Here is a 24,886-nt window from a genome sequence, read left to right as displayed (position 1 = left end):
AGGGCTCAAAATGTTTAAATAAGCATAAGAAGATCAGTGAATGGGAGACATGGAGAAGAAAATAAGAGAAGGAAATGAGAATATAGGGCAGTGCAGAGAATAGAAAGCACAAACCCTTACATATCTTCTTATGAAGTCTCCTCTCCCCTACAAAATAATAATATCACGTTTCATGTTCGCCGAGCTCTAAATCCTATTTCCTCTGGAATCAAAAAGACATCAGAGGGAAATAAATGCAAATTAAATATCCCTGGGAAAAATTAGTAATAAGGGTTTTTTTTTTGAGGTTTTATAAGGATAAGCACAGAAATACAAGTGAAATATGGCAACATTGAATTTGAACTCAGTGTTCTTGTTCCAACACAGAAAGAATATGGTGGCCTGCAAAGCTCCTTCAGGGTCAACATGACACGGTGTGCTTATGTGCATGTGCCAGTTTTCACGCTCCTTTAGATTTTACTATTAAAACACAACATACGTGAAAATAAACAGTTCATATATAAGCCGCAAATGTTCAGTCTGCCTCCTTTCAGCTACCATCAATATACAACTCCTACAATCCCTCAAGTTTATACTTCTAAGGTTTACAGATTTATAAATAATTCACTCTACTATACAAAATTTTATTTCTGTATAACCAGCTAGTGTATATTTTTAAGCTGTTATTGTGTAGGTGCATCTCAGGTTTGCCTGGTCATGTGGTTTCAGAAAGAGCCAGAACTTCACAAGGAAACTGTTTTCAGATATGCTATTGTTTCTTCTACTCAGTGTAACTGGAGGCATCATAGTGGGACTTGGATTTTTACTGTTGAGTGCTGTACTTATATCCACCAGGGAGCTGTTATCTTGTTACATTCACATTGTTCTGTTGATAGGCTGCGGGGGGGACACTGTTGTATTCATGTTTATCCAGGCAGTCAGTATTAACTGTACATTGTATCATACTGATTGAGAACCCTTTGTAGGTGTTATTCCTAATGGCAAATCTAACCCATTTTGCTTCACCAAAAATTAATCTAAACGCAAAAATACACCAAATGCATTGAAGTAAATGTCCATTTTCCCAAATAGTGTGACTTTTTAATTTTTTACTATACATTAGAATCTATGGGAGTTTTTCTAGCATTGAAACATGGTGAGAAATTTTACTCATCACTAATTCTAAACATTTTGGTTAGTTTTAAAGATTTTGGACCTTGCTATTCATATAAGGGATGCCAGAGCTTCTTCTCACCGCATGTAACTTTTTGTATTTCTTAGGCCCTACAAGAGGAAATTCATATCCCAGGAAGTAAAATCAGACTCAGTTATTTGAGCAGCCGGAATGCCGGTTACAAATCCGTGCTCAGAATCAGTCTGACCCATTCCACTATCCCCTTCAACCTTATGAAAGTTCACCTGATGGTGGCCGTGGAGGGACGCCTCTTCCGGAAGTGGTTTTCTGCAGCCCCTGACCTCTCTTATTTTTTCATTTGGGATAAGACCGACGTGTACAGCCAAAAAGTTTATGGACTGTCAGAGGCTTTTGGTAAGATCTTGATTCTTATAAACGTTTGCCTTTATTAACCATTTGTGAGAGCAGATTCTTGTTGTTAAATAGTGATAGGCGAATCTGTCCCAGAAAAATGTGTGAGAATTTGTGATATGGCGAAAATTCGCGAAACGCATTGAAGTCAATGGGCATCAAAATCATTTTGACGCGCGACACATTTTTTTGCACGAGTATTTTTACACGCACAACTTTTTGTCACAGCAAATGTTTTCGCCAGTGAATTTTTGCAGCAGTTTCGCCAAAAAATTCTCAGGTGGCGAAATGCGGAAATTTGCCTCAAACTCATGCCTGGCGAATAAATTTGCCCATCACTATTGTTAGCTAATAGTAATAGTGTTCCTACTTGATCCAGCCAAAAATTTCTGTACAATGATGGCTTTTGCAAGTAAATTGAAAGGCTTTATTGCAAAAAATCTTGAATTCCTTTTGGGCATGCTCTTTATTTGTCAGTCTTTTGGAATATACATGAAGTATCAAATTATAATATTCTGCACCTATTTTTGTGTCCCAGCCAAAGAGAGATCTAAAAAATTTTCCTAAGACTTCAATCAGTCTATTGACGAAACCTATTACATTTAATATCATTCCGACAGCATTTTTTTCCCTCAGATCTATATGTTCTTGAAAATGAATGCCACCATTAGGAATTCAGAACAGACTTTAGAGGAGCCACATTAATGTGAAGATATTTCAAGTTATTATGTCTCTTGCCACCATCAATGTTTTCCTTAATTGGCACCCATAGTATTATCCAGGAAATTTAGGTCAGTTCTATTTTCCCTTTCAGTTTCTGTGGGGTATGAATATGAGTCCTGTCCAGACATGATCCTCTGGGAGAAGAGAACCGCTGTACTTCAAGGCTATGAAAAAGAGTCGTCTAAGTTGGGTGGTTGGTCTCTGGACAAGCATCATGCTCTCAATATACAAAGTGGTAAGAGAAATAAGAGAATGTTCATTGGGGCTTGAGAATCACTGGTGACTGTTAAAGTCCTATGTTGTGGTGTTTGTTCAATAGGCATCCTGCACAAGGGCAACGGGGAGAACCAGTTCATATCTCAGCAGCCCCCTGTGATTGGCAGCACCATGGGAAATGGGCGAAGAAGGAGCATCTCATGTCCCAGCTGTAATGGGCTTGCGGATGGGAACAAGCTATTAGCTCCTGTTGCTCTGACCTGTGGACCAGACGGAAGCATTTATGTGGGTGATTTCAACTACATCAGGAGGATTTTCCCCTCAGGAAATGTCACCAGCATCTTAGAGCTGAGGTATGTTTTGGATGAAAGTATTCTCTCTCACCCGAGGTTGTAGCTTCCTTATTTTGGTTTGTTGCTTGGTGATGTTTCATAGACGTGTCTAGTAAATAGCACCCTTAAACATTTCATTATAAATACTCTTGCTCACTGCTCAAATATTATCCCTCACATGCTGTCATTTAACTAAATCCAGTTAGTTGAACATCTGATCAATGCTATGGCTGCCATGGAAGCAACCAGCCCTATGGGCCCCACTGGTGAAATGACAACCTGGCTTGGCGAAGCAGGCAGGATTCCGGGAAAAAATGTCTGTTTGTCTAAAGTGGCCAAAGTAGTACTACAACTATTTACATACATTTTAATATACATTATGTATAGTAGCTGTGGAATGAAAGAGTTGATCTCCAATATGAGTGTATCCCTATAAACCAGGGGCTACCCTTAGCATAAAATAAATACAATACAGAGATGATGCACACAGTAGTTGAATGTTACTAGACCCTACAGGAAATTTAATTTAGGGCCCTAATACTATTAGGGATGCACCAAATCCACTTTTTTGGATTCGGCCGAACCCCCGAATCCTTCACGAAGGATTCGGCCGAATACCGAACCGAATCCGAACCCTAATTTGCATATGCAATTAGGGGTGGGAAGGGGAAAACATTTTTTACTTCCTTGTTTTCTGACAAAAAGTCACGCAATTTCCCTCCCCGCCCCTAATTTGCATATGCAAATTAGGATTCGGATTCGGTTCAGCCGGACAGAAGGATTCGGCCGAATCCGAATCCTGCTGAAAAAGGCCGAATCCTGGCCGAATCCCGAACCGAATCCTGGATTCGGTGCATCCCTAAATACTATTGGTAAGTTGATTTTTTATATGATATATTGGGACAGATCATTAGTGATGGCCTCATACAGCTAGGTCCCCCTGCTACTGCAGGGTCTGCTTCCTCTGTAGTTACGCCCCTGGATGCACAGATAGGACCGATTTTACGTTCTAAAATGCAAATATGGCTTCCACCTTACTGGACACATTAGAATCCCAGTGCTGAATGGCTAATTAGCAATGAACGGTAATTCCTTTAACGTGTCTACACAAAAACCAGGGCCATCTGCAGCCTGCGTCTAATTTAATTTCCCATAAGCAAGATAGGCTGTTGATTTAATACGTGTCCGCTTTTAAGAGATTAAGGTGGCAACTCAAGTAGCAATCCTGTCACCCTGCTAAAAGTGAAATTTAGTTGGCGAGGGAATGAGCGCTCCCTGAGGAACGCAGGACAAATTCAATAATCCCTGCACCAGGCACAGACAGGCACAGGCACACAAAAGCCATAAATCAGATTGTTGCCTCTTGGACACTTGTCCTTATTGGAGAGCCTGATAAGCGCCTTTCACAGCTTCACCGTCTTCTGGAAAGTATTGGGGCTGCTGACATATATTTCTCTTGTACAACCACTGTCCATCTTCGGAGAGTCTGTCCATCACAAGGATTCTCTGTTGTGTCTCCATGTTATGAAGACATGTAGTTTCTGATTGCTTTATTAACCTGTTCTTCTCTCTCTGTTACTAACACCTGCCTTTTCTTTCCTCTATTCCTCTCTGCCTTGCCATTTTCACTCAGAAATAAAGAGTTCAGACATAGGTAAGCTATTCCGAAGGATTTATTTATCCTCTTATTTTACTTCCTGGCTGTACTTCACCCCCATAAATTATAAAGATTCATTTTACAGGACTTAAAGGAGAACTAACCCCTAAAAATGAATATAGATAAAAATGCCACCTTTTATATAGTGAACTTATTGCACCAGCCTAAAGTTTGAGCTTGTCAATAGCAGCAATGATCCAGGACTTCAAACTTGTCACAGGGGGTCACCATCTTGGAAAGTGTCTGTGACACTCACATGCTCAGTGGGCTCTGATTGGCTGTTGAGAAGCTAAGCTTAGGGCTCGTCACTAATTATCCAGCAGAAAATGAGGTTCCGCTGTAATATAAGCTGATGCTACAGGTTTGCTGATTATTAAATTCTGATGCTAATTGCACTGGTTTCTGTGCTGCCATGTAGTAATTATGTGTATTAATTACTAATCAGCCTTATATTGTGACATTTCTATTCTATGTGTACTGTATATTGTGAGTGGGTCCCTAAGCTCAGTAAGTGACAGCAGCACAGAGCATGTGAATCAGTGAATCAGCAGAAAAGAAGATGGGGAGCTACTGGGGCATGCGAAAGGGCTGTGGTTGCCTTGGGCTGGTACAGAAACCCAAATCATAATGTGCAACATTTCTAGATACTTCTTTAGTTAAGCTTTAGTTCTTCTTTAAAATAATTCAGTTAAAATTGTTAAAAAAAATGTCTTAGCATTGGTAGAATCTATATATAATGCCACCCAGCGCTGTGTAATATATCCTTTATGTAGTGGGTGCCTTACAGTATAATGATGATATCATACAAAGAATTCAGACTGACATCATCTTTTGGAGCGCTATGTTCTCCTTGCATGATCCCCGTTAGACTGCCATGGGCAAGTTTCCATGAACTTTGGGGGAAGCTAAGCCTCCCTAAACCAACACCAGTGCATGTTCTACAACAGAGAATATAGGTATTATTTGGGGAATTAGCACTTATTTATCCTGACTTGTTCTGGGGTATTATGCATTAAATTGACACTGTATTGATGCCGCCGTGTGTTCTGGGGTATGATACAGGGAATTAGCACTGTATTCATCCTGACATATGGTTTGGGGTATTATACATAAAACTGGAATGCTATTTTTCCTGCCATGGACATTATACATGACATTGGAATGGCATTTAACGTGTCATATATTCTGTGGGGCATTGTACAGGTATGGGACCTTTTATCCAGAATGCTCTGAATCTGGGGTTTTCCAGATAACGGATCTTTCTGTAATTTGGATCTTCATTCCTTAAGTCTACTAGAAAATCATGTAAACATTAAATAAACATTTAAATATAGGCTGGTTTTGCTTGCAATACGGATTCATTATATCTTAGTTGGGATCAAGTACAAGCTAGTTTTATTATTACACAGAAAAAGGCAAATCACCATAAAAATTTGGATTATTTGGATAAAATGGAGTCTATAGGAGACAGCCTTTACGTAATTCAGAGCTTTCTGGATAACGGGTTTCCAGATAATGGATCCCATAACTGTATATTAAATTAGCACTGTAATGATTCTGCCGTGTGTTCTTGGGCTTTGTGTATATGGGATTTGCCCTGGGATACTATGAAGAAATCTTTGTAGACAATGCCTTTAATAGACCTCCCCAAACACAAAAATCACCCTGTGCTTATGTTGGCATTACTGATACAGATTATATTTGAGCAGATCATAAACCAGTAAACAGTAGGCCCTTTTGGCCACTGCAGGCCCAGACACAGCCTTTTAAAAGGTCCAGTTAGTAATGGGCACCAAGAAATCTGCTCATATTGATCACATTGATCATTGGCTAAATCTGCAGTTTCAATATGGATTCCAAGGAGAAGCCAACGCACAGACTAATATGGGGCCATTTTGGATTGTTACCTGCCTGTATTTGTCCCCCATAAGACAATTTGCCTCTGCTCTTTTTTTCTGTAATCTCAATCAATCAAGAGGCAGAATAAATAAGCAAATAATTCATTACTACTACAAAACTACTACAAAATAAAAGCTAAATTGAAAAGTTGCTTTGATTATAAGCTTCTATAATATACATAAATTAGATTTAAAGGCAGAACTCCCCTTTGTCAGAGAGTGGTGGGAAAGAAGAACCAGGAGATATTTTATTATCTAATTACCTAATTGCATAAAAAAAAAAATTCATTGTTCCGTTATAACCCGACTCATTTTCATCTGTGCAGTTGAGCCTAATAAATAATGATATTATGTGTTATTGTGTCCAGTTTGCTGCATTCCTTCCCTTTAGAACAGTGTGTCTCATGGATAATTAGGCGCCCTGCCATGACTGCTCGGTGCATTACGTTGAGGTCTTAATTAAGCTTTGCCACCTCATGTAACCCATGATAAATGACTTAACCAGCTTGTGGATAGATAAGTACATTTTGCTACCAGATCATTCCCCTTGCTCAAAATCTGTGTTTTCTGTCTCATTGTATATATGACTGTCTGTTGGTTGGTCTATCTAGCTATCCATCTCTCCATCTATTTATCCATCTATCCGTCATCTATTTAGCATCTATCTATCTATCTATCTATCATCTATCTATCTATCTATCATCTATCTATCTATCTATCTATCTATCATCTATCTATCATCTATCTATCATCTATCTATCTATCTATCTATCTATCTATCTATCTATCATCTATCTATCATCTATCTATCTATCTATCTATCTATCTATCATCTATCTATCTATCTATCTATCTATCATCTATCTATCTATTATCTATCTATCTATCATCTATCTATCTATCTATCATCTATCTATCTATCATCTATCTATCTATCATCTATCTATCTATCTATCTATCTATCATCTATCTATCATCTATCTATCATCTATCTATCTATCTATCTATCTATCTATCTATCATCTATATATCTATCTATCATCCATCTATGTATCTATCTATATATCCATCATCTATCTATCATCTATATATATCTATCTATCAATCAACTATCTATCTATCTATCATCTATCTATCTATCTATCTATCTATCTATCTATAATCTCTATTATCTATCTATCTATCTATCTATCTATCTATCTATCTATCTATCTCAATCTATCTGTCTATCATCTATCTTCCTATATGTATATCATCTATCTATCATCTATCCATCTTTATCTATCTAATGGCATTTCCCATTGGGTCCCTGTAGGGGACCTCTATTAGTACTACAGGTATGAGAGCCATCATCCAGACATCCGTTAATATTTCTATCTATCTATCCATCTCAATCTATCTTTCGATTTATCTATCCATCTATCTATCTGTCTATTTATTATCTATCTATCTGTCTATCTATCTATCTATCTATCTATCTATCATCTATCTGTTCTCTATATATCTATCATTCTATCTATCTATCTATCTATCTATCTATCTATCTATCTATCTATCTATCTATCTATCTATCTATCTATCTATCCATCTCAATCTATCCATCTATCAGCTATCTTGCTATCTGTCTATCATCTATCCATCATCTATATATTCATCGTAATCTATCCAATGACATTTCCCCTTGGGTCCCTGTAGGGGACCTCTAATACTACTACAGGTATGAGAGCCATCATCCAGACCTCCGTTAATTGGAAAGCTCTGAATTACGTAAAGGCTTTCTCCCATTCACTCCCATTTAATCCACGTTATTACATTTTTTAAAAATGATTTCCTTTTTCTCTGTAATAATAAACCAGTAGCTTGTACTTGATCCCAACTAAGATATAATTAATCCTTATTGGAGGCAAAACCAGCCTATTGGGTTTATTTAATGTTTACATGATATTTTAGTAGGCTTAAGGTATGAAGACCCAAATTATGAAAAAATCCATTATCCGGAAAACCCTAGGTCCCGAGCATTCTGGATAACAGGTCCCATACTTGTACTATGCGCAGTATAATAATATTGTCATCTGTATTACAATATGGAAGAATGGGCTCAGAAGAGGCAGAAAAAGAGAGACTAGAGGGAACATGGGGAATTATATGGTGATTCCAAGAGGTCCTGTTTGTGCTGCAGCCACTTGCTTAATGTGAGTGACGTGCAGGTAAATGTAATAATATCCCAGCAGGCTCGCTGTCAAGCCCAAGAAACACAGATGGGACACAGGCTGCCAGCATGGCCTTGTCTTGAAGGTCAGACCATTTTATTAAGCCAGGAGCAGTGTCATTTGCCGAGATGAGATCTGCCCACAATTTAATTGGATAAGTGACTGGGGATGTACAAGAATGTATCAAGCAAACAGACGCTTTTTCCCATCACACGGCCATTGTTGAGCAGGGACAGAGCTCATAATGTCATTCTTAACATGGACAAATGAAAGCACTTAAGCCCCTCTTTGGTGCATGTGGTTGGATAGTTTTCTGGCATTTGGGATATTTATGTTTACCCAAGTGGGTCAGTACTTTATACTGAATAGTATTAACAGTGGTAACCAACAGAGAAGGGTTTTGGATAGCAGATGTCTTCTGTCGGAGAGCCATGGCCATGAAGGAGTCTATAGGTTTTTTCTATAGGTTCTTAGGTCCCCTAAGCCAAGGCTAAAACGATTCATCTATCTGGGAGTATTTCATAAACCTCTTCCTTAAAGGGGAACTATTGCGAAAATGAATATTTAATATAAGCTTCCTCATAATGAAATAAGAAACTTTCGAAATACAATCAATTAGATATTCTTTACTGTTTACTGTTTTTACTATTCCGTTCTCAGCATCTGTTTCTCTTCATTCTGTCTTCATGCAGCAGTTGGGTGTCAGATACTCATTGACAGTTAGATCCAATATATCTTATAGGGGGCTCCTTTTCCTAGCAGATGAATTAGAGCTCACTCAAATAACTGATTCCAGTACAAACAAAATCTAACAAAATAACTGCCTTTTGCACAAATCCTGCATGTAGAGAGACATGATGTCTGGTGAGTTTAATAGAGTGAGCTCTAATACATCTTCTAGGCAAAAGGAGCCCCCCTATAAGATATATTGTATCTAACTGTCAATGAGTATCTGACACCCAACTGCCGCATGAAGACAGAATGAAGAGAAACAGATGCTGAGAGAGGAATAGTGAATATAAACTCGATTATTTCAGAAACGGTACAGAACTTTTTATTGTTTGTATTTGGAAAATGTCTTGTTTCAATATGATGAAGCTTAGATTAAATTTTAATTTTCTGGATAGTTCCCCTTTAAAGACCATGGGAAAAAAAGAAAATCTCATACTTAAATGACCTAGAACATATTGCAGTTTATAGTGGCCTGTGTGCTTGCCAAGTAGGGCAGATCTAAAGTTATTGACTTGCATATAAAACTTCTGATTATTGTCCATATCCCCCTGATTCTGCAGAGAGCGCCATATTTCAGCCATGGCTGGGTATCAAACAAGTGGCTTCTTATCCAAATTAGATTCGTTTAAACCAGCGGTTCAATTTCATGGTGAATAAAAAGATATAAGAAACTTGCTGAACTCCATAATGTTGCAGAAGCAGAGGAGGCTACAGGGTGGCAACTACCGAGGGGTGTGGGCGAAGGAGCTTGACATTAAACCTGGTAGATTTGCTGATCAATTAGTCAGAAAATATACACTATCCGATATCCATAATCCCAAGGGGAACTTTACCTTTAAATCAGCTCATTATAGGAGTAATGTGATAAAACCACAGGCCTAGTAACCTGTTACTGCTTTATCAAGGCCTAATGCTAATTCGTTGGCTTGAATTTTGACCCAATTTTTAATCTCTTCAATTAAATTCTGCAAGAGTTTTATTCTATTGAATAATTGTAAATACACAGTTTTGAACAATATCCTTGTTCCAGTATAGACTCGCATGTAACAGCTTGTTCTCATTGCTATAATTACAGCCACAGCCCGGCACATAAATATTATCTGGCCACAGACCCAATCACAGGTGCCATTCTCCTCTCAGACACCAATAGCCGACGGGTTTACAAGATCAAGTCAACAAATGTGGTGAAGGAATTTGCCAAGAACTCGGAGGTAATTGCTGGAACTGGAGACCAATGCCTTCCCTTTGATGATACACGATGTGGGGATGGAGGAAAAGCTACCGAAGCATCACTCAACAACCCAAGAGGTAAGGATATTAGAAGTAACTGAGGGGTTGTTCTGTGACCATATAAAGGCACAAGGCTGCAGGCTGAGTTATACAGGGAACTCTGAGTATCACTCATGTATTATAAGGGATAATGTACCCCCTACTGTAAATGATAAGGATATTCGAAGTCACTGGGGCGTTCTGTGACCATATAAAGACACAAGGCTGCAGGCTGAGTTATACAGGGAACTCTGAGTATCACTCATGTATTATAACGGATAATGTACCCCCTACTGTAAATGATAAGGATATTAGAAGTCACTGGGGGGTTCTGTGACCATATAAAGGCACAAGGCTGCAGGCTGAGTTATACAGGGAACTGTGAGTATCACTCATGTATTATAAGGGATAATGTACCCCCTACTGTAAATGATAAGGATATTAGAAGTCAATGGGGGGTTCTGTGACCATATAAAGGCATGTGTATAAAGCCAAATAAAATGATAATTTTGTTTCTCTACGCTACTCATCCTTAAGAACATGATCAATCAGAGCTCTGAAGCCTTTGTGCTCATCTTCTGAGAAAATCAAAGGATTTCTTGAAATTAAAAATTATAACTACCCCCTTAAGAATGTAAATCACGTTATATATCAGCCCCAACCGGACTTCCGCAAAGTGTATCTAGGGGTTTAAATTCCCTGTCAATCACTAGTGGAGTTCAAAGGGATATTTAAACAGACTTCTCAGCTTATACCCAACGGTTGGGTTCATTTTGGAAACTGGTTTTTGGCCTTTAGGATGTGACCACTCCTTCTGTACTAATATTATTAAAGGATTTGCATGTTTCATTAGCCAAAAGGAAACCCTTGGTGCATTATAAAACATGTCTCTCCCATCAAAGCAATAACAAGTGACTTTTATATCCAGCCATATGAGATCCGAGCTGCTCTTTTTCATAATGTAATTGTAATCTGGGCCACAAATGTCTCTGAGCTCTGGTCAAATTGGGATTCCTTCCCATAGAATGTTCTGTGCTTACCTCTGCTCTACAATTTTCCCTTAGGCATCACGGTAGATAAATTCGGGCTGATTTACTTTGTTGATGGAACAATGATCCGTCGCATTGACCAGAATGGCATCATCTCCACCTTACTTGGATCCAATGACCTGACCTCTGCCAGGCCTCTGAGCTGTGACTCTGTAATGGATATTTCCCAGGTACCCCAATAAAAACCCGGCCTAAAAATGGCCATGTTTGTTCTACTCAAATCATATTCCATATTCCGTATTTGTTCTACTCAAATCATATTCCATGTTCTTTCTACTCAAATCATATTCCATGTTTCATGCTTGTTCTACTGAAATCATATTCCATGTTTGTTCTACTCAATTCATATTTCGAATTTGTTCTACTCAAATCATATTCCATGTTCCATGTTTGTCCTACTCAAATCATATACTATGTTCCATGCCTGTTCTACTCAAATCATATTCCATATTCTGTATTTGTTCTACTCAATTCATATTTCATGTTTGTTCTACTCAAATCATATTCCATGTTCTGTGTTGATTCTACTGAAATCATATTCCATATTTAATATTTGTTCTACTCAAATAATATTCCATATTTGTTCTACTCAAATCATATTTCAAATTTGTTCAACTCAAATCATATTCCATGTTCCATATTTGTTCTACTCAAATCATATTCCATGTTCCATATTTGTTCTACTCAAATCATATTCCATGTTTCATGTTTGTTCTACTCAAATCATATTCCATGTTTCATGTTTGTTCTACTCATATCATATTCCATGTTTGTTCTACTCATATCAAACTCCATGTTCCATGTTTGTTTTACTCAAATCATATTCCATGTTCCATGTTTGTTCTAATTCTACAGTATAATACTCCATGTTACGTTTGCTCTCTCTTATATGACTGATGTAACAGCACTTGAAAGAGATGGAATCAGATTGGTTTGTACTGGTTTGATGCCTCCCTTCTGGGGAAGGCTTGAGGGTAGGTCGTCTAGCTCAGAGGAGCCCCCTTTTGCATGATTTTTGTTTTTACATTTTTCTGACACTTGCAGAAAAAATAGGGCATTTTCGTGTGCTGACAGGACACAGCTGAAAAGAAGTGACCATCCAGGGACACCAGGATATATGGAAGCCACACCATTGAGGAGAAACAGTAGAATTAAATACATTTCAAGTAATACTTGAAGAAATGTTAGATATTTTCAACTTGTGGGGCTGTATGTAAACTGCAACTCCCAATTGCGATAGGGTTGCAGGTTGGACATGCCTAGTCAGAATACTTTTCTCCATGAGATGGGCCCCCCCACCTATCCTGCCCTGTATCAGATTGCTAATTAGTTGCAGTTGGAGTCAGGCTGTGCTTTCAGGGCCGGATTTACATAGTGGGCGCCCCTAGGCCCACTGCCGTTCGTCGCCCCCTGTCCCCTCCCCTTTTATCATCTGGACCGGAGCAATGGGGATTGGCGCATAGCAAATTTAACAAAATTGTTGTATCTCCAGCACATACCCAGTGCTTTTGAATCAATGTGGGTGTGGTTGGGCAGCATGCCGCCCCCCTAAAACCCTGCCACCCTAGGCCCGGGCCTAGGTGGCCTTTCCACAAATCCGGGCCTGTGTGCTTTAGAGAGCTGAAGATCAAAACAAGCCCCTCCAGATTAGTTCTAATGATAAATGTAACTGACGATGGGTGTTGTTCAAGCAAGCTCTTAATGCTATGAGGAAGTATAAATTTATTATACAAGCCTGCTACTTAAAGGCAAACCAAACATTTGTTTTTACCGCTCTGGTAAGAGATGAATGGATCATTCTTTTCCAGTTACTGGACTTTCCTTAGCTTCTATAAAGGTGTGTCTCTGCCTGAAGGGGCTCTTTCTCCTTCCCATAATCCTCCTGATCTGCTCTCAAAGTCTTCCTCTCAGTGAGATTGTCTAACAAGAGACATAAAGCCAGGACAGTAGTGCAAGAGCACTAAGCTGGCCCAAAACTGAGACCCAAAAGGTGGCAATAGAGATCCTATCGTTTGGCGATTTCGCCATGGGGAGAGACCTAAAGCAATTCTGTTATTCGCACAGTAGGGAGCAAAAAACATTGTGGATTTCACCCATTTTTTTTTTTGCACATTTCACCTTCTTCTGCAGGTAGTTAATGACTCCTATTATCTATAAGCCAGGGTGCAGCAGAGGTATACTCCCATAATGAGCACAATTCAGCTATATAAGCGATTCTAATTACTGTTATTTGCATATAATAAGCTATACTATTCTATTTAAAGGGCACCTGTTGCCGAAAAACATTTTCCCCAAATAAAGATTGTTGGGGGTATAACAGCAGTTTTTTGGTCGCTCGAACTGGGAGCTCCCTCCCAGTGTAAGTGTCCTAGCGCTGGCGGGGGGCAATTAAAAGAGCCCCTCCAATAGGGTCTATTAGACCGCACATGAAGTTGGGGATAATATTTTTTGGAAGCAGGCATCCTTTAGGGCAGAGACACACGCTGCTATTTCGGGCGAATAATCTTCCCGCCGACTAGAATCTAAATCGCACTCGGATCGCTTCGGCTTTCCAAAGCCGCCCGAAGTTTCTTCAAACGAAGCCAGCAGGAAGGCAGTTCGTGGACATTAGTCGCCCGTAGAGGAATCGATTTGTCGCTGGGCGACTAATCTCCCAAAATAGCAGTGTGTGTCTCTGCCCTTAAAGAAAGTGTTATTGTAGCCCCTATGGATGTGTATAAATACAAAGCTATAGACAAACAATGTTCTATGCAGAGACTGATACCCTTACAAATTTCTATTTCCTTAAGGAAGATACACAGTACTTTTGGAGTATCTCTTCCCCTAACAATAATATTTAAATAAATAACAATTATCATTGTTTTACAAGCAAGTTCCTTGGCATCAGCCCTGTTGGGTACTAAGTTATAGTGATGGTACTGCTGGGGCCCCTAAAGACAAAATCTCAGTGACAGAAATTGATGATGAGGGTGTGAGAACTGAAGGCTGATGAGTATTATTTGGCTCGGCTGGGCGGCCGGGATACATGGCAGCTGGAGGCCTGATCGGCTGGGGGTCTCTCTGTGGGCAGAGAATATATAAAAAATGTCATATTAGTGTCATGTAGCGGAAATACCATTTATAATTATATTAACAATGAAACCCTCCTATAAAGGTAAAGAAGGAAGGATATATGATATTTCTTACTATACTGAGCAACAGTAAGCTCATGCCCTTAAAGGAGAACTAAACCGTTAAAATGAACGTGGCTAAAAATGTCATATTTTCTATAGTGAACTTATTGCACGAGGCTAAAGTTTCAGCTTGTCAATAGCAGCAATGATCCAGGACTTCAAACTTGTCACAGGGGGTCACCATCTTGGAAAGTGTCTGTGACACTCACATGCTCAGTGGGCTCTGATTGGCTGTTGAGAAGCTAAGCTTAGGGCTCGTCACTAATTATCCAGCAGAAAATGAGCTTCCCTGGCTGTAATATAAGCTGATGCTACAGGTTTGCTGATTATTCAATTCTGATGCTAATTGCACTGGTTTCTGTGCTGCCATGTAGTAATTATGTGTATTAATTACTAATCAGCCTTATATTGTGTCATTTCTACTCTATGTGTACTGTATATTGTGAGTGGGTCCCTAAGCTCAGTAAGTGACAGCAGCACAGAGCATGTGCAGTGAATCAGCAGAAAAGAAGATGGGGAGCTACTGGGGCATCTTTGGAGACACAGATCATTACTGCTAAAGGGCTGTGGTTGCCTTGGGCTGGTACAGAAGCACAAAACATCATGTACAACATTCCTATCTACTTCTTTAGTTAAGCTTTAGTTCTCCTTTAAACTTTACTGTCTAACTGAAACACTATGGCAGCTCCTTCCCCTGTGCATATACATAATGCTCACCAAAACCTATACCCCCATAATTTAGTGCCTATTTATATGAAAAGAAATAGCAGTTAAATCAAACTTATACACAGCGAATATTTTCCTTTTTATAGGTCTTCAGCAAATCCTATTCTGGTAGTAATAGAATTCCTTTAATAATTCATTTTTATCCCCCTGTTAATAGGAGGGACTGTATTCAGTGCTGATATTTATTGTGAGCAGATACTGGGCAGGTCGCGGCATTTTGCTCTGACTTTAGACAATCTATTTTGCCTTTAGTGGCTGTCCAAAGAGCGTGGGGTGAAATAGAGCAGCCTAATACAGTATAAATATATTATATATATATATATATATACCGGCCACTTCTCAATGCAAGACATAAATCTCATCCTTGGCAGCCAGAAAGGTTCCGCAGTCAGGTCTCTGGGGCACCACAAGTCCGAGGCCCATAAATTATTTTCAGTGTCAGCGATGACAAGGAATGGGGTTTAAAAAATGGAAAATTCCCTTGTTGGTTGGGAGTGAGCGGTGTTCTTGATGCTAACATGAAGCTGCAGTGTAAGCCGAGCTCCTCGCATTATTGCAAGCTATGGAGACATGCATTATTAAAGAGCAAACCGCACACTCTACTCTGCTAGTACAGAAAGCAGGCGCTCGGCCAACTGGGAATCCTTCCAGGTCTGCAATGCACACAAGCTTTGGCTCAGCCAAGTGGGGGGGGAGGTTCAGCCTAACTTATATGTCATGTGCATGTTGTTTCCAGGGATGGTTTTAGTATGGGGGTTACAGAAGGACCCCTTGAGGAACACATTTAGGTATAAGCTCAGAGGACATTTATGTGATTAAAGGGATTCTGTCATCATTTTTATAGTGTAGTTTTTATTTCTAAATGACACTGTTTACACTGCAAATAATTCACTCTACGATATAAAATTTAATTCCTGAACCAGCAAGTGTATTTTTTAGTTGTCATATTGGTGTGTAGGTGCCTCTCAGGTCATTTTGCCTGGTCATGTGCTTTCAGAAAGAGCCAGCACTTTAGGATGGAACTGCTTTCTGGCAGGCTGTTGTTTCTCCTACTCAATCTAACTGAATGTGTCTCAGTGGGACCTGGATTTTACTACTGAGTGTTGGTCTTATATTTACCAGGGAGCTGTTATCTTGTATTAGGGAGCTGCTATCTCGTTACCTTCCCATTTTTCTGTTGTTAGGCTGCCGTGGGGAAAGGGAGGGGTAGATATCACTCCAACTTGCAGTACAGCAGTAAAGAGTGACTGAAGTTTATCAGAGCACAAGTCACATGACGGGGGGCAGCTGGGAAACTGACAATATGTCTAACCTCATGTCAGATTTCAAAATTAAATATAAAAACATCTGTTTGTTCTTTTGAGAAATGGATTTCAGTGCAGAATTCTGCTGGAGTAGCACTATTAACTGATGTGTTTTGCAAAAAAAAAACATTTTTTTCCCATGACAGTATCCCTTTTAAGACATTATGTTGTCCATCCTGCAATGTGTTTGGATATCGTCTCTAGACATGCTCAGACTCAGCCAGGCCCAGATTTGTGGGATGTAGTGATGGGCAAATTTATTCGCCAGGCATGGATTTGCATTGAATTTCCGCACATTTTTTTAGCGAAAGTGGAGCAAAAATTTGCAGCCTAAAAAATTCACTGCAACAAAAAAACTCACACAGTAAAATAATTTTGACGCCCATTGACTTGAATGCATTTGGACAAAATAGTCACGCATGTAAAATTTGTTCACCGTTTTGTGAATTTTTTCCGAGTTACGTGAATTTTTACGGGACAGATTCTCCCATCACTAGTGGAACGGCCACAAAGGTCTAGGACTAGGGCAACAGCAGACTGCTCTTCTACTCTGACAGCCAGCCATATCCGACTAGTGGATGCAACTTAAAATAATTATATTGTCCTGTATTACAGGTATGGGATCTGTTATCCAGAAACCCGTTATACAGAAAGTTCTGAATTACAGAAAGGCCATCTCCCATAGACTCAATTTTAACCAAATAATCCAAATTTTTAAAAATTATTTATTTTTTCTGTGTAATAATAAAACAATAGCTTGTACTTGATCCCAACTAAGATATAATTAATCCTCATTGAAAGCAGAAACAGTCCATTGCGTTTATTTATAGGGATACTGTCATGGGGAAAAAAAAAATTCCAAAATGAATTAGTTAATAGTGCTACTCCAGCAGAATTCTGCACTGAAATCCATTTCTCAAAAGAGCAAAGATTTTTTTATATTCAATTTTGAAATCTGACATGGGGCTAGACATATTGTCAATTTCCCAGCTGCCCCAAGTCATGTGACTTGTGCTCTGATAAATTTCAGTCACTCTTTACTGCTGTACTGCAAGTTGGAGTGATATCACCCCCTCCCTCCCCCCCCTCCCCAGCAGCCAAACAAAAGAACAATGGGAAGGTAACCAGATAACAGCTCCCTAACACAAGATAACAGCTGCCTGGTAGATCTAAGAACAACACTCAATAGTAAAATCCAGGTCCCACTGAGACACATTGAGGAGGAATGAGAAGGAAAAACAGCAGCCTGCCCGAAAGCATTTCTCTCCTAAAGTGCAGGCACAAGTCACATGGCCAGGGGCAGCTGGGAAATGGACAATATGTCTAGCCTTATGTCAGATTTCAAAATTGAATATAAAAAAATCTGTTTGCTCTTTTGAGAAATGGATTTCAGTGCAGGAGTCTGCTGGAGTAGCACTATTAACTGGTGTGTTTTGAAAAAAACAAGTTTTCCAATGACAGGATCCCTTTAATGTTTATATAATTTTCTAAGAGACTCTAGGTATGAAGATCCAAATTATGGAAAGCTCCTTTATCCGGAAAGCCCCCAGTTCCCAAGCATTCTGGATAACGGGTCTCATACCTGTATTACATTAGCAGGGTCCTGATAATTGGATAAAAAAAACATAACTTTGTTTTTAGATGGGGTCAGTGTCTCCCATTTGAAAGTTGGAAAGAGTCACAATAACTATAAAAAATAATTAATGAAGACCAATTGAACAGTTGCTTAGACATTGGCCATTCTATAATATACTAAAAGCTAATTTAAAGATGAATCACCCCTTTAAAGCACCCCTTATTGCTACAAACGTAACTCCGGCCTATTGACAGGACAGCACTATGACTACAAAGTCTAAAACAACAACATGTTGTTGCAAAACCTAAAAGTATTTTCCGACTGTCACACGCAAACCATCACCCAGCCCCAATAAACTCCATTCTGGTCTCGAAATATTTTGAAACAGAAAAATAATTGGCTCATCAAAGCCGAAAAGTCGCAGCCTATTTTTAAGACAACATTGTTTTTTTGCCGCTGCTGCTGCCTGCCATACAGAAGCTCTCTGTCATCTTCCCCTGCCTGACACTTGCTAGTTTGTTAGTCTCACTTTAGAGGAGCCCACCTGCTGCTGCCGTCTCACATGCTGAAAATGTCACATATTTCTGCTTCAATCAGCCACGAAAAACCCCAACACATCCATCTGTTGTCGGAACAAAATACTTTTTTGTTTTGTACAATTTTGTGGGCTAAAGGGAAACTATTTCAAGTCTTGTATTTATTTATAGCACTGGCATCAAAGGGCTCTATTCTCTAGATTGTTTTCCAGTTGTTAATATTTTAGCTGGGGATGTGCAGTGGTGGGTTTTCCGCTCTCCTGATGCGTTTTGTATGATGTGATCTCATATCAAGGATGAGCGATGGCAAATGATGTTGTTAGAGATAATGGGACATAGAGTAGGCCACATAATAGAACATGGTGTCCAGGCCTAGATCTGGATATTCTGACAACAATGTACTTAATTTTTTAAATCTCAGTCCGTCCATGATGGTTCTACTCAGTGGCGTAACTAGAGTTGGAGTGCGCCGGGCCCCTCTGAAGATTTTTATGCAAAAATCATCCTCCCGCCCACTTCCCGTCCCACCTCCAGTCCACCCAAGGCGTGCCCTGCTCAACTCCGCCCATGTCCACCCTGACTCCGCCCACTCCCATCCAACTTGCTTCCCCCTTCCTTGCCAGTAAGAGGAGCGGATGGGGAGGAGGGTGGTTTTATTAGCTACAGAAAAAGCAGATCCCACGGTCCAGGTTCCCTGGGCCCCCCTGTGAGGCGCCTCTATAGTTACACCACTGGTTCTACTATCCCACTAACTAGAACCAATGGCGTAACTATAGAGGCGCCTCACAGGGGGGCCCAGGGAACCTGGACTGTTGGCCTGGAACATACTATTTGTACCTGGATAGAGAACTGGCTAAAAGATTACAAGAGTGGTGGTAAATGGAACATTTTCTTATTGGACCAGTGTTGTTAGTGGAGTACCGCAGGGCTCTGTACTAGGTCCCTTGCTTTTCAACTTGTTTATTAATGACCTGGAGGTGGGCATTGAAAGTACTGTTTCTATTTTTGCAGATGATACTAAATTGTGCAGAACTATAGGTCCCATGCAGAATGCTGACACTTTGCACAGTGATTTGTCTAAGTTGGGAAACTGGGCAGCAAACTGGAAAATGAGGTTCAATGTTGATAAATGCAGGTTATGCACTTTGGCAGAAATAATATAAATGCAAGTTATACACTAAATGGCAGTGAGTTGGGAGTTTCCTTAAATGAGAAGGATCTTGGGGTCTTTGTAGATAACAAGTTGTCTAATTCTGGGCAGTGTCATTCTGTGGCTACTAAAGCAAATAAAGTTCTGTCTTGCATAAAAAAGGGCATTAACTCAAGGGATGAAAACATAATTATGCCTCTTTATAGGTCCCTGGTGAGGCCTCATCTGGAGTATGGGGGGCAGTTTTGGACTCCAGTCCTTAAGAGGGATATAAATGAGCTGGAGAGAGTGCAGAGACTAAGTGCAACTAAACTGGTTAGGGGGAGGGAAGACTTAAATTATGAGGGGAGACTGTCAGGGTTGGGGTTGTTTTCTCTGGGGAAAAAAGGCGCTTGGGAGGGGCAGTAGTGATCCTAGAGGGGGCGGGCCCTGGTGTGTGACGCGCAGCCGGGCCCCGGCCCCTCCCTACGGCTGCATTTGGCCGCATTTTCAGCGGCGAACGGACTGCCGGGGGGGCCCTGAGAGGGTGCGGGCCCTGGCCCGCTCACACCCCCTGCTCCCCCGGTAGTTCCGCCACTGGCGAGGGGACATGATTAGACTTTACAAGTACATTAGAGGACATTATAGTCAAATAGCAGGGGACCTTTTTACCCATAAAGTGGATCACCGTACCAGAGGCCTCCCCTTCAGACTAGAAGAAAAGAAGTTTCATTTGAAGCAACGTAGGGGGTTCATCACAGTCAGGACAGTGAGGTTGGGGAATGCACTGCCGGGTGATGTTGTGATGCTGATTCAGTTAATGACTATAAGAGGGACTTGGATGATTTCTTGGACAGACATAATATCAAAGGCTATTGTGATACTAAACTCTATAGTTAGTATAGATATGGGTATATAGAATTTATGTAAAAGTAGGGAGGGGTGTGTGTATGGGGCTGGGTTTGAACTTGATGGACTTTGTCTTTTTTCAACCCAATTTAACTATGTAACTATGTAACTGTCTTTAAAGGATAAGTAAACCTTTAAAATAAGTGAATTTAAAATTAATGAGGGGGCTATTCTAAGCACTTTTGCATAACATTGGTTATTTATTATTTTTTAATTCCAAGATATTAAGGGATACATGTACCGTTAATATTAATGAATTGTGTTACAACAGCGCCACCTGCTGGTCAGTTTCCCACCAGTCTGACCACCAAGTAGTCAAGGAAGTTGTCAGGAGAAAGAAAGAGGCTGCTCTGATGTTCTAAACCTTTCTCAAATCTTTCCAAAGGAGAAGAACATCAGAGCAGCCTCTTTGTTGATGTCCATAATTGGTGTTAAATGGTCGACTTTACTGACACTGATAATCAACTTTGTGGGGGCTTCTTTCGTGAACATCGTTACCAACCCGTTACCCATGCCCCTCCATTAATGGTTTACCATAAATTGTATGGCTAAAGATGATGCTAAGCCATATCCTATACTATAAATAAACCTATATTGGATAGGTTTGAATAGACTTTGGCTAATGTATCTACTTAATTTCAATTTCAGGTTCGACTGGAATGGCCAACAGACTTGGCAGTAAATCCCATGGACAACTCCCTGTATGTCCTTGACAACAATGTGGTGTTACAGATCTCCGAAAACCACCAAGTGCGTATTGTAGCAGGAAGACCAATGCATTGCCAGGTCCCAGGGATTGACCATTTCCTGCTGAGTAAAGTGGCCATCCATGCAACTCTGGAAGCAGCCGTGGCATTAGCCGTGTCCCATAATGGCATTTTGTACATTGCTGAAACAGATGAGAAAAAGATTAACAGAATCAGGCAGGTCACCACCAACGGAGAAATCTCATTGGTTGCCGGGGCCCCCAGTGGATGTGACTGCAAGAACGACCCTAATTGTGAGTGCTTTTCTGGGGATGACGGCTATGCCAAGGATGCAAAATTAAATTCCCCATCTTCTCTAGCTGTTTGCGCAGACGGTGAGCTGTATGTGGCAGATCTGGGAAATATTCGGATACGATTTATCCGCACCAACAAACCTTTCCTCAACAGTCAGAATATGTATGAAGTTTCATCTCCCATTGCTCAGGAGTTGTATCTATTTGACACCATGGGGAGACACCTTTATACCCAGAGTCTCACCACCGGGGATTATCTCTATAACTTCACATATACGGGCGAGGGAGATTTAACCCTCATCACTGATAACAATGGAAATACTTTAAATGTAAGGCGGGACTCAACCGGAATGCCACTTTGGTTGGTCGTACCTGATGGACAAGTCTACTGGTTGACTATAGGTACAAACAGTGCTCTAAAAAGCATGTCTGCCCAAGGTCATGAGTTGGCCATGATGACGTACCATGGGAATTCGGGTCTGCTCGCAACCAAGAGCAACGAAGATGGCTGGACAACATTTTATGAGTAAGTATTTCTATCCCAAATTGGTTATTTTTCTTAATATAGTGAATCATTTTTATTCCATCATTTATTTTTAATTGCCCATATTGCTTTTTCAAAATGAGTTTTTGTTAGCAGATACCAAGGCAGCAAAAGTTCCAAACAACACCACCAGAGCTTAACAAGCCTTAACAGAGAAGGAAAGCTATTGAAGCAATTTATTGCCGATAGAATAACCACAATAGTGCGAGCTATAACACTACATTTATTTTGCAGAATGCTTTACCATACCTAAGTAAATAGCTCTAGAAGCTCTCTCTCTTTGTTTAGGATAGCAGCTGCCATATTAGCTTGGAGTGACATCACTTCCTGATTGAGTCTCCCCCTACTCACTCATAGCTCTTGGCTCAGATTACAGCAGGGAGGGGAGGAGGGAGGAGAGAGGAGCAAACTGAGCATGCTCAAGCCCTAGCCCTGGAGGTTTAAGCTGAAAACAGGAAGTCTGATACAGAAGCCCATGAGTACACAATAGAAGGAAAGAAATGTGCTGTTTCTTTTGACAGAGGACTCAGAGCAGCATTACTTTGAGGGGTTGCTGGTGTAATGCTTACTTAGTTTTTAACATTTATTCTCCTTTAAGGTCACATAACTTAAAGGAGAAGTAAACCGCTTGTTTTAAAAAACCCTACCCCCTACCCTACATAGACACCCCTCCCTCCTCCCCCCAGCCTAGCTGCTACCCCGGGCAAATATCCCTAACTTTTTACTTACCCCTTGCTGCAAATTCACGGCATCGGAGTTCACGACAGCCATCTTCTTCTTCTTCGATCTTCATCTGGTCTTCTTCTGGCACCATTTTTGTGACTTTCAGCGCATGTGCAGTTGACAATAACCCAAAGACTGCTCCAGCTGCGCATGCGCCGATACGGAACTTACTTCCTGATGAAGACTGAAGAGAAGAAGATGGATGCCGTGAACTCAGATGGCAAAAAGTCGCCTCTTTAAGAGCCGAATTTCCGGGTTTTTACCCAGAAATCCGGCTCCACTAGTGCAGAGAGCACTATTGCGCTCATTGCAATGGTGATGTTTTAAGTGTGGGGCGGGAGAGGGGGACGGCATCAGGATCACTGAGTTTAGGTAGTGTTAGGGGCTTCCTGTGCATGGAGGGTTATGGGGATTCATTTAATGAAGGATAACATTTACAGCACATCTCTTTAAGCTGACCATACATGGAATGATACATGAGGTGGGTTAAATCTGCCTGAACTTTCACTTTTCTGGCCAATGGTTACATAATACAGGCGCCCAAACTTTGCATCCGAGCACAAACAGCACCAGTGTTTTTACCCAACTGAACAAAATATTAATGAACCTGATCAGAAATCAATCGGGAAAGGGGATAATTTTTAGAGCATGGTCAAAGTTGAGGCAAGAAACGCCATCAATAAAATCCCATATAGCGGCATCTTTAGATCTGCTTAAATTCCAATTTCTTTCCAAGCCCTTGATGAGAAATGAAACTCGTCTGGGAACATTTTTATCTGTTGTCAAGAAAGAACATCTTTTGAGTTTTAAGCAAAACCAAAAAAACGATGCGGACGTAAATTAGCGACCACCTTCAAATGGGGTCGCAGATACAAATGTAATTCTGCCGATATTAAATTGGCTGCAAACAGGCAGGGTCAGATCTTTCCATCTGTGACTATTTCCATTATGATGACAGTTGATGAATGGCGCTGAGCAGAGAAATTAGATTCGGAGGTTAGATCTTACATTCTGATTTAGCTTTAACATACAGGGAGGGGGGAGCTGATTGGAAGACGGGTTTTATTTAGCCACACGGAAAACAAGTCCTGGAATGAAAGAGAAATATTCCAAATTTATTCATAATGAAGGCAGAGAAAACCAAAAACAGATTTTATTTTCATTGTAATACATATGCATTATAATTTATCAGCATGGAGTTAACTCTTTCAGACAGACTTACAAAAGTATTTCATTGACCCCTTTTTCAATTTTATTAAATGTAAAGAAAATTTTGACCTGCAGAAAAAAAATTCCATGCATAATATATCTGCCCCAAACTGCGCTTCGTTAAACAGGGAAACATTTTTCAACAACAAAAAAAATCGCTTGCAAAATATTGGGGGAAATTTTTCAAATGTTTATGAAGGTATCTGCCCCAAACTGTTTTTCAGTAAATAGGGGGAAATTATTCCACAAAAATAATAATCTTTTTAAACTTTTATTGAAGGTGATGAAAAAATAGGGAAAAGTTATTCAATTAAAAAAATTGCTGGGCAAAAGATAAGGGTAAAGTGAACTTATTCCCCCCAACCTTTTTGTGAATGGGAAAAAAAACAACCTGCAGAAAAAGTATAATTTGTACAGGTAGAAGAAATTGAACTGGGGGGGAAAAT

General features: G+C 40.1%; 1 protein-coding gene across 8 annotated transcripts in view; it reads left to right on the top strand.

The window, feature by feature from the left end:
- LOC108710030 (teneurin-4) overlaps nucleotides 1-24,886 on the top strand; it is an 835,304-nt gene that overhangs the window by 787,598 nt on the left and 22,820 nt on the right. For 5 of the 8 annotated variants that reach the window (XM_041584600.1, XM_041584599.1, XM_041584598.1 and 2 more), the window contains 7 exons: nucleotides 1,261-1,528; nucleotides 2,340-2,483; nucleotides 2,568-2,817; nucleotides 4,430-4,450; nucleotides 10,369-10,601; nucleotides 11,627-11,781; nucleotides 21,613-22,490. In XM_041584600.1, coding sequence (XP_041440534.1) covers nucleotides 1,261-1,528; nucleotides 2,340-2,483; nucleotides 2,568-2,817; nucleotides 4,430-4,450; nucleotides 10,369-10,601; nucleotides 11,627-11,781; nucleotides 21,613-22,490 — 1,949 coding nt within the window. The remainder of the gene's footprint in view (nucleotides 1-1,260; nucleotides 1,529-2,339; nucleotides 2,484-2,567; nucleotides 2,818-4,429; nucleotides 4,451-10,368; nucleotides 10,602-11,626; nucleotides 11,782-21,612; nucleotides 22,491-24,886) is intronic. The other 3 variants (XM_041584601.1, XM_018250378.2, XM_041584596.1) reach the window with 1 other exon arrangement.

The sequence above is a fragment of the Xenopus laevis genome, chromosome 2S (assembly GCF_017654675.1).
Source record: "Xenopus laevis strain J_2021 chromosome 2S, Xenopus_laevis_v10.1, whole genome shotgun sequence".
NCBI classification, from domain to species: Eukaryota; Metazoa; Chordata; class Amphibia; order Anura; family Pipidae; genus Xenopus; species Xenopus laevis.
Note: the sequence above shows the minus strand (reverse complement) of the source record. Positions and strands in the feature narration are given on the sequence as shown.